The 16,739-nt window shown below is 35.9% G+C and overlaps 1 protein-coding gene across 36 annotated transcripts in view; it reads left to right on the top strand.

Moving 5' to 3' along the window:
* The window catches only part of RBFOX1 (RNA binding fox-1 homolog 1), a 2,470,149-nt gene that overhangs the window by 2,425,118 nt on the left and 28,292 nt on the right, over positions 1-16,739 (top strand). For all 36 annotated transcript variants that reach the window (XM_038419714.2, XM_038419715.2, XM_038419718.2 and 33 more), the window contains one exon: positions 9,352-9,416. In XM_038419714.2, the coding sequence (XP_038275642.1) occupies positions 9,352-9,416 (65 nt within the window). The remainder of the gene's footprint in view (positions 1-9,351; positions 9,417-16,739) is intronic.

Raw genomic sequence — 16,739 nt, 5'->3', positions numbered from 1 at the left:
AGTGGAAAAGAGGGAGAAATCCAAAACATAATAATCAGTCAGGTAAGGATTGCATGGAATATTAAGGGCAACAAATAGCCAGAATGAGTTAATGCTAACCAAAAGGATAGAGCAGAATGTTATAAATATAGTAGGGGGAAAGATACACTAAAGTGAAAATTCTACAGGCACACTACTGAATGACAAGAGAAATGTAATAATGTCTCAGAAATAGCTGAGATATTGAAATCCCTTTTAAAATGTGCTTTTAACAAGGAAAATAAAGAAAAGAAGGTTGCATTGTTAGGGAAAAAAGAAGTCCTCTTAAAATTAACTATTGATTCACTAACAAAAAACTTAATTAAAAGAGAGTTAAGATTGCCTGATGGTGTCCTGTACCCTTCTAGAATACATACGTTCCCAGCTGAAAATTTACAGCTATGAGAATCAGGAAATACACTCAGCAAAATAAAAAACAAACATTAGAAAACAAAGAAACATGCAGTTAAAATAATGCTTTAAATTCACCCATCCACCCCCATTAACACTTCCCTCTGGATCATTGCCAGAAGGAATGCTTCAAGGACATCTGACTGCCATACCCTAAGATGTGTGGAGGTAGGGTGAAAAAGGGAAGAGTTGTACCCCTCCCAAAAAAAGGGTTTAAAATCCTCTCATTCCTGGTCTCAGAAGTCCCTTAGGGAGATGGCCTTAGCTCACCCTTTCACTCAGTGTTATTGCCCACAGTAAAATTTACCATACCCATTGCTAGGTTACTGCATCAGTTGTGGTGCACTGAACAAAATCCACACAAGTATAGAATTAGTAATGTGTATATGGAGTTGTGGACACTGTACTGAGCAACTGGCATATATTTTTTGTTAGGATGGGCATGGTAATGTTATATTCCCAGTGCATATTGCCATCTCTCCAAGGACATGGTTAAGGTAGTGTTGGGGTGTAATGCATATCTGCAGCTACTTGCTTCTTGAAGAAAGAATGAGTAAGTTATAGAAGTGTAACAGTCATCCATTCAGTGTTCTTTTGATTATAATAGATGGCATTATGTCTGGCATCCACAAAGCATTTTAATGTACAAATCTTTCCTACACTAAAGACATTTAGATAATTTTGGATTTGCTTATGGGAGCCAAACATTTTGAAGTTTACGTGTGAAGTAATGATTTGTCACACTGGCAGTATTAAGTATGTTCTAGTTGTTAGAGTAGACCTGAGTCATCTTTCCAACCATCAAAGATTTCAAGGTGTTTTATAATTGTAGGTAAGCATTATTTTCTTCAGTTTACAGATTGGTTAAATGATTTGTCCAAGAGCACACAATAAATAATAGTGGCAGATCCAGGAATAGAATCCAGGCATCTCCACTTTCAGTTCAGTGCTCTATCCACTCAACCAAGTTATAGATGCCCATTTTTTAAAAAATGTCTTAGATCTACAGATGAAATGTCCTTTTATGTCCTATGTTTTGCATTGTAAATGTTGTATTAAAACAACTGAATGCTGCAATAATCATTTTAATGAGTGATATTTGATGGGAAGGGTCTAGTAGTGAGTTTGAGCAGAGGACTGTGAATCAGGATTTCTGAGTAACATTCCATTTTCTGCTATTGGCTTTTTATAGCTTTGATCCTTGGCTAGGTGACATTAGGCGTAAGTTATACCCCATGCTAGAAAGAGCCGTACACAGACACAACACATAGCAGGAGCTCCCCTGAGGCAGGTAATGCCTGAGGCAGGGAGTATGGATGATGCTACACCATATGGGAGAGGGCAACATGTAGCCGTCACATGGGGCAGTTCCATAGGTTGAGACAAGATGGAGAAGATATGGAGACATGCCCCTTCTTTACCTCTTCCTGCTCTAGCTTTGCACCCTGAGCATGATAAAGATTATGCTCAAGCCCTATACTGGGGAAATGGGGCAAAGGCGGCTCTTTGCACCTTCTCTTCAGTGGAGGCCGACATTATTTAGCCCATAATGTCCACAATGAGTTTACTAATTGAAAATGGTTATATATAGTTGTTAACATAGCGTATTGAGAAATGTAACTAATTAATACTTGAAAAACTTGGAGATCCTTGGATGAAAGTAGCTATCGAACTGCAAATTATTGTTCATATATCCTCAACATTTGTGCAAACTTTTATTGTTCTAATAATAGGAGTTCCATGCAAAGCACCATAGTGGGATCCCAAGTGTTGAGAATAAAATTAATCTTTCCATTCATGAGATCTAGTTTAGCAATCTGTATTATAAAAACACCTGTCACTATGCTATCTGAGCCCTGAGTTAACAATTAAGTGGACCATAAGGTATTATCAGGAGAGAACAAAACTGTAGTTTATATGCGCGCTCTCGCTCTCTCGCAATATATATAATATGTGTATAGATGGCTATATATATTTGTGTACATAATTGATTTTGTAACCCAAATGTATTTGATTTTCCATTTTTTTTTTATAAGTCCCTTGCTCATTTTAAACCACAACTAAAATTCCTTGGCAACTGACCAGTTACCCATCCCTCACCTCTTTCTTGATTAAGCTGTGCCTTGTAAAATATTGAAAGCAAACTTGTGAATGAATGGCTTTGGGGAATTTGTGTGACTTATGCATTTTTATTTATTTTATTTTTTTTTTGCATTCAAATCGTTACATTTCTGTTTCCTTATAGAGTAGTATATCAAGAGCCTGTGTATGGCAATAAGTTACCACAGGTATGAAGTACTGACTGATGAAAAAAAAAAACTCATCACATTGAATGTGGATTGCTGTGAAATCATACTAACAATCAAATTAATGGGGGATTTTGCATATACAAAATGAAAGGAATAGACCAGCAGCTGCATTTTATGGTTGAGGTTAATTATACCACACAATTGCAAACATTTTAAAATTTCTGCCTCCCTCTTGAAATATGATGTATGTCCCATTTAAGGTCCAGTGTCAATGGGAGTTTTGGCAATGTCAGGACTGCATTATCACACATGCTGACTTTGTCTACATTTATATTTTTAGGGAAATCTCAAGCTGTTTCAGAACCACTGATGTAGTTCCATTAGTGGTAGCAATTGTGGGAGAACTAATGTAGAAAGGGCATACGCATTTTTTACTATAGTCAGTTCAAGACCAGAAGGGATCACCACTTCATCCAGTCTGACCTCCTGGACCGACCAACAACACCATCTAGCACCCACACGCTAAACTCAACAAAGTACTACAGCCCACAGGAGTCTAAAATATTATGTTACACGGGCAGAGAATGGGAGGGACCAAGATGCACCAATGCCAAAGGACCCCACAATGGCAGGGAAATGATTAATTGAGAGAGACCCAGATAATCCTGGCTAGTGACCCACACCCACACACTGCAAAGGAAGGTGAAAAACCCTTAAAGTCACTGTAATCTGACCTGGAAAATTCCTTCCTGACTCCACATATGGCAATCTAGACTCTGAATATATGAGCACAAATCATCCAGCCAAGCATCTGAGAGAGACAGACACCTCAGAGTCCTGGCCCTTCTCGTTTGATGTCTGATCTCCAACTGTGGCCATCCCTGTTGTTCCAGAGGAAGAACATTAAAAAAAAAATACAAACACCCAGAATAAATTGGAGGGAGGGGTGGAAAATCCCACGCTGACCCATGCAGGCCTGGCTGAAATCCTGAAGCTTGAGCTTTTAGGGACCCTAAGACATAAACCAGAAATAAGCCCAATGGCTTTTGGGCCCTGCCTCTAATCATCACAAGCAGCCCTGTCATACAGTTGTAATATAAAATTGTCCAAGTCTCTCCTAAAACTCATTAAATTGTTTGCCCCTGTAGTGCCTTTTGAGAGGCTTTTCCAGAGTCTCACCCCACTAATGGTGAGATGGTTAGAAACCTCCTTTTAATTTCCAGCCTGAATTTGTTCATGGTCAGTTTATATCCATTTGTTCTTGTGCCAACATTGTCCTTTAGCTTAAATAGCTCTTTACCATCTCGGGTATTTACTCGCCTAAAGTCTTTTATAGTTTTCTTTTGCTAGACTAAACAAGCCAAGCTCTTCTAGTCTTCTCTTTTAAGATAGTCCCTCCATTCCAATGATCATCCTAATTGCTCTTCTCAGCACTGTTTCAGTTTTAATTCCTCTTTCTTTAACATGGTTGTCCAGAATTGTGTACAGCATTCCCAATGAGATCTTACCAGTGCCTTGTTACAATGGCATTAATACTTCTCTGTCTCTACTGGAAATGCCTTGACTGATACATCCTAGGATCATATTTCCTTTTTCACTGTCGCATCACATTAGTGACTCATAGTCACCCAAAATCGACCCACACACCCAAGTCTCTCTCCTCCACTGTTGCTTCCAACTGATGAGCCCCCAGCTTTTAGCAGAAATTCTTATTATTAGACCCTAAATGCATGACCTTGAACTTGGCAGTATTGAATTTCATCTCATTTCTCTCCTTCCAGTCTTCCTGGTCATCCGTATCTTTCTGTATTAAAATCTGATCCTCCTCTTTACTGATGGTGCCTCCCAAATTTCTATCCATAAGCAAGTTTCATTAGCACATTCCTACTGTGCCAAGGCCATTAATAAATATATTCAGTAAGATTGGTTCCAAGACTGATCTTCAGGAGCTCTGCTCGATAATTCACCTTCACCTATCAACCTTACAACCTAACGATTCTTCTGCTGAGCCCCATCTTCCCTAATTTATCTAATAATTTCTCATGTGTCATACGCTTTACTGAAGTCCAAGTATATTAAGTCTACTGCACTTCCCTTATCTAAAAAAGATCAGTTATTTTCTCAGAGAAGAAAATCAGGTTAGCCTGGCATGATCTTCCCCTGTTCCATGACATCCCCTTTACCATGTACTTCCATTAATTTAATTATTCTTTCCTTCACGATTTACTCTAAAGCCTTACAGACCTATTAGTCTGACTCAAATAGTATGCAATTGCCAAGACCACTCTCCCCCCCCTAGAATATTTGTAAGACATTAGCTATTTTCCAGTGGGACAGTACTACCCCCAAATAGATAGATTTATTAAAAATTCTTGCTACTGGACTAGCAATTTCATGTGCCAGTTCTTTCAGTATTTTGGGATAGAAATTATCTTGGCCCCCTGATTTGAATGCATTAAGCTCTTTAATTTTTTTCTTCTACTTCAGATGTGCTCATTTCCATGTCCAGACACTCATTTCCATCAGCCATACTGCCTTCATGAATGTGTTCCATATTATCCTTACTAAAAACGGAGGCAAATTATTTATTTAGTTTTGGTCCATACCTACATTGTCTTTAATTTCTTTCCGATCCACACTACATAGCTGTCCAACTTTACCTTCCTTATTCTGTTTTTATTTATTTGAATTTCCTTGGCCAGACCAAATTCAGCTTGACTTCCAGCAGTTGCCACTTTATTCGTACATTTGCTGACCTCCACAATGTAGCTTTCTTTGCTGATCAATGTCTTTTCCATTCCCTAGAGGCTCTCTGATTACTATTAATAGCCTAAACAAACAGTGGTATGAATGCCTTTTCCCTGCCTACACTATGGCTTCCAGTGTTGCTACTGTTGTTGGAGCTTCACCACTTGCACTGAAACTATAGGTGATTTCCCCAAAGTATGTTAGCATAGACACAGTAATAGTGTCACAAATTATAGGCAAATATATTTCTTTGTTTCTTTTAAGGTGGAAACTGTGAAAATGATTGTTTTTCAAAATAAATAAAATTTCCACACATATTAGTGCAATAATTCCAGGTTTTTATAGCATATTCAACCGAGGGGAAATAAAATATTTCTATAACAGTCAGAATAATTGTGCATTTGCTACAAAAATGCTAATTTGGCTGGATTTTTTCGGAGCACATCCTTTGAAACTATTCTTGTGTTTATTAGTTTGGATAAATAAAATAAATAATTGCTTATATTAATGCCCAAAATACAGTGTTGTGGAATAAAATGATCAACAGTAAAGTCTATAACAATATAGACTAAAGCATGAGAAGAGTGCATTTAATCTAATGTTCTAAAGAAATGTGTACATTATATATTATTGAATATCCTGTGTCTGAGAAATAGACGAAGTTGAAAAGCTATAACCAGATTTAATGTTATAGCAAATATCTTAGATACATTTAGGTGGTTTTAACACCACATAATATCCTAAATTGCATTTTAATTATTTGGATGACAGATTCTGGTCCTGATTTAGCAAAGTGTTTAAATGCATGCTTGAATTTATTTATTTGGGACTGTTGCCATTCTTAAAGATAGGCACGTTCCAAAGTGTTTTGCTGAATTAGAACCTCTGCTTTTAAATCATCTGTTGATCTTCTTATAATAATTAAATAGTTAAAATGGTTTAAAATTTTGAAAAAGTTCTAGTTATATTCATTAACCTACAAACATGAGATGAATAAAGGTTATTAGAGTGACCTAACAGAGACAGACAAGTTTTTGATCATTATACAGTTTGCACACTTAAATTGATGAAATACACAAATATCAGGGCATGTCTACACTTACCTCTGGAACAATCAATCCAACAGGGGTTGATTTATTGTGTCTAGTGAAAACGTGATAAATCGACCACTGAGCGCTCTCCTGTCGACTCCAGTACTCCACCAGAGCGAGAAGCATAGGCGGAGTCGACGGGGGAGTGTCAGCAGTCAACCTACCACAGTGAAGATGCTATGATAAGTAGCTCTAAGTAGCTCCACTTCAGCTACACTATTTTCGTAGGTGAAGTTGTGTAACTTAGACAGACTTAGCTCTCCCATCCCCACCCCCCACCAGGCCTCAGACAGGTATTTCCCATTCAAAGTTCTTCCATCTCAAAATACATCAAAATGCAGATGCCAACGATTTTAGCCCCCCCAAGAGCACTTTGTAAGCCTTTCAATAACATAGGACTCTTTTCAGACCAAAATAATATTTGTATAATTTTAAACTTAGTCGCTGCAGGGCTTCTTCCAAATTTAATCCTGATTGTTGAGTCAAAAGTAGTTAAACACAATTCCCAGGGAACGTCAAGCTTTGTTCTTTGGCGGCACCTCCTTAACTAGCACAAAGCAGACTGTTAAACCACTCCTATATTTAAATCTGGCCATACTGGTGACATCAGCCTACCACATCTGGATATGTGTGAGAGAACGACACTTCTGTAGTCACACATGGTACTCAGTCCTTCTAAATAATAATCAGTCCCAGTGAAATCAAGAAACCTGTTCATTTGAGTAGGGATTTGCAGGATTGTGCCAGTGGTGACAAGCATAGGGACCATAGAGAAGACTGACTGAATCAATAATATCATACTGCATAATGACTTACAGTCCAACAGACATTCTTACGCTCTGGATTCTGAAGACAAACGACTACCATTCTAAATCTATTTTTAGCTTTAAGTCTATTGCTTGAAATTCGGGATGTTTTAAGGATGCAAAAAACAGGGAAAGTCTCTTGTTTTGTTTGCATCACACATTTTTTTGCTCTCTTTCTTCTGGTAGCCCACAGCTTGAGGAAAATTTGCAATTTTTGTCATGAGCTCTGCCAGCTTCACTACTTTGTGGCTCAATTTGTGCTTGGTGCCATAATCTTACATTTGATTGCCCATACACAAGGTACCTGCAGGCAATATTTGCCTGTTGATGCACATACTTTTTGAGACCTCAAGTAGTTTTTAATAAGATCCTATATGCCTATCTGCAGCTCAGCCTGTTGTGTTGGTAGCCAAGAAGAGTGCATAGGGACGCTGTCCTTCTTTCCTCCATTTTTCAGGTATACTTTTGTGTCAGTAAAAGAATATCAGTAAGGAGGCGTTCCATGTCAGTGCTTCTTAGCTGGCACAGAGATGGGACTTCATGCAAAAGAGATGGCACTTACAATATTATGCAAGCTATCTGTGTAAACCCATTGGTTGCCTGACATAAGTGCCTCCAGCAAGGCTGAATTTTATGAGAAGGCACCTTAACAGATGGACATGAGAATTTGAAATAAGAAATGAAGAGGTGCCTTAAGTTTAGGTGAAGGTCCAAGCCTAATGTGTCTATCTGGCTGTGTGTGTAGATGGGAAGCTTATGTGCTTACTGTTAAGGAGATGTGGCGTCATCAGCCGAGCTGTGTGTGGGACTGACTTTCAAAAAAATGTTTCTCAAAATTTCTGTTATGATTGGAGGGATTGAATCAAGCAAAAGCACTGAAGGGGTATAAGCCAGCATTTCCTATGGAGAATCTCTAGACCAGTGGGCTAAATGAAGCTTGTATGGCCCAGTTAAGTTTGTAATAAACAGGTTATTTCATGAAGAGTAGTCTACTTAATACAATGTACAAAAAGCTATATTCAGTGCACTAAAAATATGTTACTATTTTCATGAGGGTTGGCAGACAGAAGTCCATTCCTCACACTTCTACATATATTTAGTGTGAACATATCCCTCAACAATAGGAGCACTCCATTTAAATACTCACTTTAACAATAGGGGAAATGTCATTCAAAGCTGAGTGATCCAACTAGTTTTCTATTTCATCTCTTTTTTTAATTCTATGGGGACACACAATAGTTCCATGTCCCAGGGGATTATGGGATGGTGGATTCTAATTGGAACATAAATGGTGTTTGTGTTATCTGTGGAGACTGGGCTCTGTTTGTTAATTGGCATGCTGAGATCATTTTGAAATGGTTGATGTAACACCGTGGTCCATTGAACAGGAAGCTCTGCTATTTTCACAGTTTGATAATCAATGCATCACTGCACACAATTCCTTTCAAATGTGTGTGTTTGTTTGTCTGTTTGCTTAATTGAACAGCTGCAATTACCGTTACGTACAGCTGAATGTTAATTCAAAAGAAAGAAAAGAAATTCCTTCTTAGTTATGATTTTATTTACAAATTAGAAGCCTATATAAAATTAGAGTTTTAATGAAGTAAAAATTTAATTGGTTTAATCAAACACAAGGTATCATATTAGATCTACAAAATTATTGTTAGCTTTGTAGTTTATTTTCTTTTAACTAATTTGTCACGGCTTTATTAACCTGCACTACACCTCACTGGTAAGGGAAATTGCTACCTGTAAACGTAAAGAAAAATATTCTCAAAAACTTTTTTGATGAATGCAGTCCATTGATTATCCTGATCTTTGGGTCAAATTAAATCTTAACAAGCAGGAATTGATTGGGTTTGTGATCAGCTCTGCTTAACAACTTCCTGAAATATTTCATATATAGTCCAACCCCTTAATTGGACTTATAGCATCAAAAGAACATTCCAAATAGTTGCTGGTAAATTTAGAAAAATATTAATTTAGATTGCTGTAGCAATGAAATTAGAATGTAAGTTTGTGTTTCAGGGTGGTTATGCTGCCTACCGGTATGCCCAGCCTGCCACTGCCACTGCAGCTGCCTACAGTGACAGGTAAGACTTAATTTATTGCTAATAAATATTTAGCATACAGGAAGTGGAAAATAAGTCTTGTAACTGTTTTGTTGCTCTGCAGATGACTATGCTATATAAAGTTAGGCTGTATTGATACAAAGAGCTATAAATAGAGAGTAGTGATTAATTAAGAATCAGGCATAAGATACACACACTTTCCTGGGTTGCAGAGCAGCCACGTTACTATGAGATAACAATAGTCTGTGACCCTTTTACAGTGTAAATAAATAAATGTATAGCTCCATAAAGGTCTGCTGCTTAAGATCATAATTGGTCTTAACAATACTTTTTCAGTTAATTTAGAACCTGCTTCTGTAAGTTGTTGAGTACCTTCCATTTTCACTGATTCCTGTTGAAGTCAATGGGAGTTCAGGCCATCAAAGACAAATGATGATTCTCCCAGTTAGCTGGCTTCCAAACATTTCATTTATTTGAGTGTTTATACGAAGACAAGTTGATCTACTTGTCTTCCTTTTTTTTTAAACTGTTAAAATCATGGTATCAACATTGGGTTAATAAACTGCTGAAAATGTGGAGAATTTCTTAAAATCAATATAGCCCAATCCTGCAGACACACACTCTTAATTTTACGCAGTGTAAGTAGTTTCACTAAAGTCGATGGGATTGCTCATAGGATGAAATCTTGACGCCACTGAAGTAGGTGGCAAAACTTCCATTGACTTCGGTAAGGCCAGGATTTTGCCACACTGTAAAATTAAGCATGTGCATAAAAATGGATCTGGGCCTAATTTTGTAATGAAAAAGAAGAATTTACTTCTTAACTGGAAATTCATTCTTCAGAAGTTTTATCTGTAGGAAAATCTGCAGTACCCATTGATACTTTTCAAACGGTTTAAGAGTTTACAGCACACAATAGAAGTGAGTATCTATTGTGTAAAAGATTGCTATGTGTGTATTTTGCTTCACAGTGTCAGAAAGAGCTAAGTATTCATTTCTGTACTTATGACAAGAAACTCATTGAAATCAGTGAGAAATTTTCTTGCAACTTGAGTATAAATTTAGATGTGTATTAGGTGCTAAAACGGTCATTATTATTGGATTTTTATGTTTCTGTTCCTTAAAGAAAACAACAGAATACGAAATAGCGAAGGATTTATTAGAAAGAAGTGCTGTTCATGGATTTTGTTTTCTGAGAAAAATGGAACACGATGTGAATGTTAAAATGCTATGCATGCATAATTGCCTTTAAAAATGCTTATTCTGGTAATAAGATATGTTAAAAAAAGTTTGGTGAATAAAAACAATTTGCATGTGTGGCTGAGGCATGCTGTGTGAGACAGGTAAGCAAGTTTCTTTATATGAATTCTGGATCAGTAATGTCAATCAGATATTGCTGTTTGCACCTTGTTCGTGATGTAGTCTTTCTATGCAGGGTAACCTACCATATGGAGTGCTACTCAGTAGTTTTCATTTCATTTCCACAAAGGTGTGTTGTTAGCATGTTGCAGCTACAGTATTTTTTGTGAGTTTCAAATGCAAAACTAGTTTCTGATCCTAAAAAAGTTTTTAAAACCAAAAAGGCAAAATCATAAATAATCTCATATTGCTAGTCCTTTTTTTATTTATTTTTTTTTGCCAGATATCGTTCAAATCTCTTTTTGTCAGTTAAAAGGGTTTGCTTGTTGCTATAATGAAAGGTTGTAGATTTACATAGTACTTAGGGGAAGTGAACAATATCAAGATGAAGCCTAAATGCTTTAATTACCAGCTAATGAACCTACTTATAAAACAAAGAGAAAAATCAGATACCATAAGGTAAAATATAAGATTTTTACCTATTCTGCTATATTGCAATGGTTGGGGAGCGAGAGAGTGAGTCAACCTTTCTAATAAAAATAATCATGACATTGGGAAAAAAAACTTAATAAAGGAAAAGATATAGTATGATTAAATTCTGTAAAAGAAGATTGAGATGGTATCTATAGTAATGCAATAGTTACAACCCTTAATTATTTTATATGAAAAATATCTCTAGTACACTGAATTTTCAAATATACTCTTTGTGTATAATTAGAATTGAAATAATTTGAGCCTGCTGCATAATTACAGGTATCTGAAATTGATTAATTTCTTTTGATTTTTTTTATTTGGCTTTTCAGTTAAATGTGTTTACCCCCAGTTGACTAAAGATGTTTGGATTAATTACAAAGATATAATTTTACTTACTTTTCTCTATCGGGGAATCCTAAAACTAGTTTTAAAAAAGAAATCATGCAAAAACTTAGTTGCATATATGAAACTATATGGAAACGCGGATACCTCAAATTGGAGTCAATTACAAATTTGTTTGTTCATTTTATTAACTTTTCACTGAAGAATGTGAGTTTTTTATGTCAGAAAATTAGGGGCTTTTTTAGATTCCTCACTCCCTTAAGCATTTTGCAAATTATTATTTGGCAAAATTTGAGTTAATCTCCAATACTGAATGCAAATGCTGAAATACAGGACAACTATTAGTAGCCTTTTTTCTAAATGTAATCATCACTTGCTGTCTTGTGCTACATATGAGTATTACACATTTGGTCACACAATGTTCATTTTTGTAGTGGATATGAGACCCCATTCTCAGCAAGATATATTTATTGTATATGTTAATACAATGGTCTGGCAAACACACTGAATGCCACCAAGCATATACTGTGATGCAGTGCTCTAGCATGAAAAGACTACTTGAAAAAAAAAAGTACCATTTGGGTCACAGATCATATACATGATGAGTGACAAGGTCCCTATCTTGACACAGTGTCTTAAGTGAGGAGATAGAAAGAGTAACTGTTTGGATTGGATGCATATTTTGTTAATAGAAAAACAGGAGGTGAACAGAAATATTTTGGGACTCCAGAGTCAATATCTCAAGTCATCTGATAATGATTGGTGCTGTAGAACTGTTGTGAGGAAACATAATGGTATCCTTGTTTGTCACACCTGGAAAGATTGCTGGATATAGGCAATGAACAACAAATATGGAGGAAGAGACTAAGGTGGCAAGGAAAGACGTTGAACCTTATAAAAAAATTAAGTAGTTTTTAACAGAAGAAAATATACATATGTAATGACAGTCAATTTCAATCAAAACTGAAATAGGCCTTACAGATCTCTCCACTCACTTATCAAACCTGTAAAAAGAGAGAGTCTACTTTATTTATGAAACAATATAGAAAGAAATCATTTTACAACTTCAGAAGGGAAGCAGAGCTACATGTTTTCTCTATGCAGTCTTTCACTTTATTAAATTAAACTTAAAGCTTTGAGCCTTTTGAAGAATTTGATCAAAACTTTCACATTTTTAACAGTCTAGTTTAAAATGTTTCTCAGAAATTTCATTCCCTTCCAACTGATAAGGGGGTAGGGGGGAAACGTAGTATTTAGGTCTATATATGTTTTGTACCACTCTTGAACTTTGACCTCTATGCTCTTAAACCTGAGAGGCTAGTTAAAGAAAAACAATTTTTAAAGGTGTACAAAATAAATTAAAACAAATATGTTAATTTTAAGTACAGATTTTACTTGATTTTTAGATTACATTTCAAAAAGTACTTAAAATATAGATGCTAGTAAAAGCTTAAATCTAAGTCTGACTTAAAGAAAACTGGCAAAGCTATCAAATTTTATTTTCATGAGGTAGAACCAGTCAAAGCATGGCAGTGGGGCGTATCGTCATTTTGTCATTGCATGTTCACTTGATGTTGCTAGTATGTCTGTAATGCTGTATCGGATTTGACAGATCCATCACATTAGCTCAGTGAATGGCTTGCTTGAATTAAGCTCAAGGGCAGATTTATTCACATTGATTGGCTATTGGTTTTGTGTTTATGACTTGATTGTTGCATCTCTGATCAGAATAAGAAAAATGTTCCTTTCTTGCATATTAACTTTAACAGCAAATATGTGTTTAAATATATATGGTGGTGTATGAAAGTTTTAAAAACAAGTAAGCCTTGTCTGGAAGGCAAAATTATTTTCACTTGTACTGCTTGCTAACAATATAATACTTATTTAATTATAATTATGTGTGTGTTTATGAATGTGTATCTGGATATTCATATATACACACACTACATCCTGACCACCCCCCCCCCCACACACACACACATGTAGTGAGGTAGTTTGCTCTGAGATTTCAAAGTATTTATATATTGTCTAATTGCAATCTCACTCAAGTAAGTGGAAGGACTCCTATTGACTTCATTGGGGTTTGGATCAGACCCATAGACACTGGAAGCTGGATTTTCTTTCTATGTGTTATACAATTTGAAAAAATAAGAGATGATAGTAAGGTGTATAATAAAACATTTTACACACACAAGGCACTTTGTACTGTAAAAAGACCTTTTTGTTTGGTTGGTTTTTGTGGTATATGTTCTTTGGACACATACAGAATTTTGTATAATACTTGGAAACAGGAAATTTATACAGAGGTTGTATTTTAAGATAGTCTTATCAATTCAGTGCAAAATCCCAGTTATTCCAATCTTTTTATCTTTAAAATGACTGATTTATTTATTTTTGTCAAACTGGTAACATATATAGATACAGAAGTTAATAACTCTATCCAGCTGTTCTCTTTGATTAAGGAGTTGACAACAGTACTTGATATTTTTAATCAATAATCCCAATAATAAAATACTTAGACATATAACGTTAACTGAAGACATTATCAAAGGCTCAAAAATCAAACCCAGGTTAAAAATTGAAAAAATACAACCGGTCGATTTGGGTAGATTTAGGCAAATTGTTAAATATTTTAGGCTTTAAATATCTTTAGATATGTGAATACATAATGAAGAAAGACAGTGTAATCATTTCATTAAAATAATGTTCCTTTTTATTGGGAATTTCACCAATTGATATTAAAAATTAAGGATTTGATGGCATATAAAATATAATAGGACCTTGAGCCAAAGTTTAATTTACCATTAAAGAATTGTATAGAAAGATTGATATTTTAAATAGTTGAAGTCAATATATTTAATAGGCACACTTTTTCATCAGATGCAGGAGAAAGAATATTAATCCATAGAAAGTGTATGTACAAATTAATAAGGTTGGACAAATGAGTTAAAAAACCCAAACAAACCCAAGACATAGCATGAGTTTCACTTATCCTTCAGGTCCCAACTGGAATCTCCAAACCATTTTTTGAAGTTTGCCTATCTATACATGTTCACAAAGACAGAACAAGGAGCAATAGTCTCAAGTTGCAGTGGGGGAGGTTTAGGTTGGATATTAGGAAAAACTTTTTCACGAGGAGGGTGGTGAAGCACTGGAATGCGTTACCTAGGGAGGTGTGGAATCTCCTTTGTTTGAGGTTTTTAAGGTCAGGCTTGACAAAGCCCTGGCTGGCTTGATTTAGTAGGGCATTGGTTCTGCTTTGAGCAAGGGGTTGGACCAGATGACCTCCTGAGGTCTGACCTTCCAACTCTGATATTCTATGATTCTATGATACGCAATCATTAGAAGGATCCCAGGAAGTGGTAGGTGAAGATCAGTTATCCTATACTGATTAACGTAGTTTGAGCATCTGTACGAATGTGCTCATACTTTGAGATTGAGTTGAGTTATATTGGCAGCTTGACAGGAATCCAAAGACTGCATTCAAGTTTGCATAACAGAGTCATAATGATATATAACACTTATGCAGGGCTTGTCATCTTTAAAGCACTTTTGAAACATTTAGGGCCTAATACAGTGGGAGTTGGATCGGGCCCTTACTCATTCTGATAGCCATCTGTGGTAGCTAAATCTGGTTGGCTTACTTTCCCAGCAATGAAAAAAAAAATCAAGTCATTTATATTGCCGCTAGAGAGCAAGAGCAGACTTAGACTTTTACACATTAGACTCCTAGGTCTGTATTTTCGCATCTATAGCTACATATTCCACATTTGGCACCCAGATTATACCTTGGGCAACTTTGGTTTAGATGTGAAATGTAGCTGTTACAGAACAATTTGGTGAAAGAATTAGGAGGAATGTGGGCAATGAGTACAAGAAAAAAATAGGATTTATTTGGAAGAAAAGATTCAAGTGATAGAGCTAAAAATATGAATATGGAGAGTGAGAAATTAAATCTAGGGAGTTATCTGCAGAACAAATGATAGGAGTTTACAGAAGTAAGGCAACATTAATGAATTGCAAAATTATTCTGTAATAATTGGAACAGTGTGCAATCATTAAATTTTGTAGTTTTCCCCAAATAGATAAATAATACTCTATATCTTCATTTCGAAGCCATTCTCATTTAGCAGCCACCCCTTTCCCATGTAAACCACAAGGGAAAACAATTAAATTTCATACAGACTGGAGATAACTAAAAGAATTACAAAGCTATATTTTACAGAGCTAATACTGATTTACAACTATGTTGCTGAAGTTTTACACGAGGTATACTGAAATCAATGTAGTTACACTGGTGCAAAACAGGAGTAATGTCATGGTGAATCGGGTCCCCTTTGCCTGAAGCAGTGGTGTTCACCTTTTACAGATATATTCTCGCTTCAGAGGTTGCATCGTCTGTATTGGCTACTAATCCCATGCTTTGCCATCTTTTGCGGGGAGGGGAAGCTATTCTTCAGTAGCTATTCAATAGCTATTCTATGTTTTAAATTTAAAGATTAAGATTTAAAATATAGCCTGTCACTTAGCTTGGGCGGAAAGGAAGAGAAGAAATAAAAATTGAGAGAGAAGGTAGAGGAAAACTACAGCCAATGTTTCCATACGTGATTACCTGAAGTTGGGTGCCTAGGTCCGTATTTAGGCACCTAAATAGGTGTCCTGATTTGTAAAGGTGCTGAGCACCCAGTACTGACTACTGACTTCAGTGAGAGCTGCCAGGTGCTTGACACGTCTGGAAATCAGGCCACCTATTTAGGTGCCAGATTTGGATTTAGGCACCCATTTTTAAAAAATCTTGGCCTACATCAGAAAATATTTTGAGTTGTAACTTTTGAGTCGTCTTCCTTCAGTTATTTCAGGTAGACACTTAGTGGTATATAGATGTGATAATGAATATATTCCCTGGGTACATTTTAGTGTTTTTTCCCCTTTTTTAACAAAGAGAAAAAAGTACTAAAATTTATATTTAAGAAACAGTTACATATTTACCAAGCACTTTATAATGTCTTCCTCTGAATTGTTACAGAATGTTGGAGAAATATGTAATTTTGTTTTTTAGATCTGTAATATTCACCAGACTGGGAAAATGTGGATTCAGGGAGATATAAAACAGAGACTCCCAACCCAGCAGACCAAAACTGTTATTTGGTCTCTGCTTGTGCCACTGAC

Source organism: Dermochelys coriacea, chromosome 10, assembly GCF_009764565.3.
Source record: "Dermochelys coriacea isolate rDerCor1 chromosome 10, rDerCor1.pri.v4, whole genome shotgun sequence".
Lineage (NCBI taxonomy): Eukaryota > Metazoa > Chordata > Testudines > Dermochelyidae > Dermochelys > Dermochelys coriacea.
This window is presented reverse-complemented; position numbering and strand designations above follow the sequence as displayed.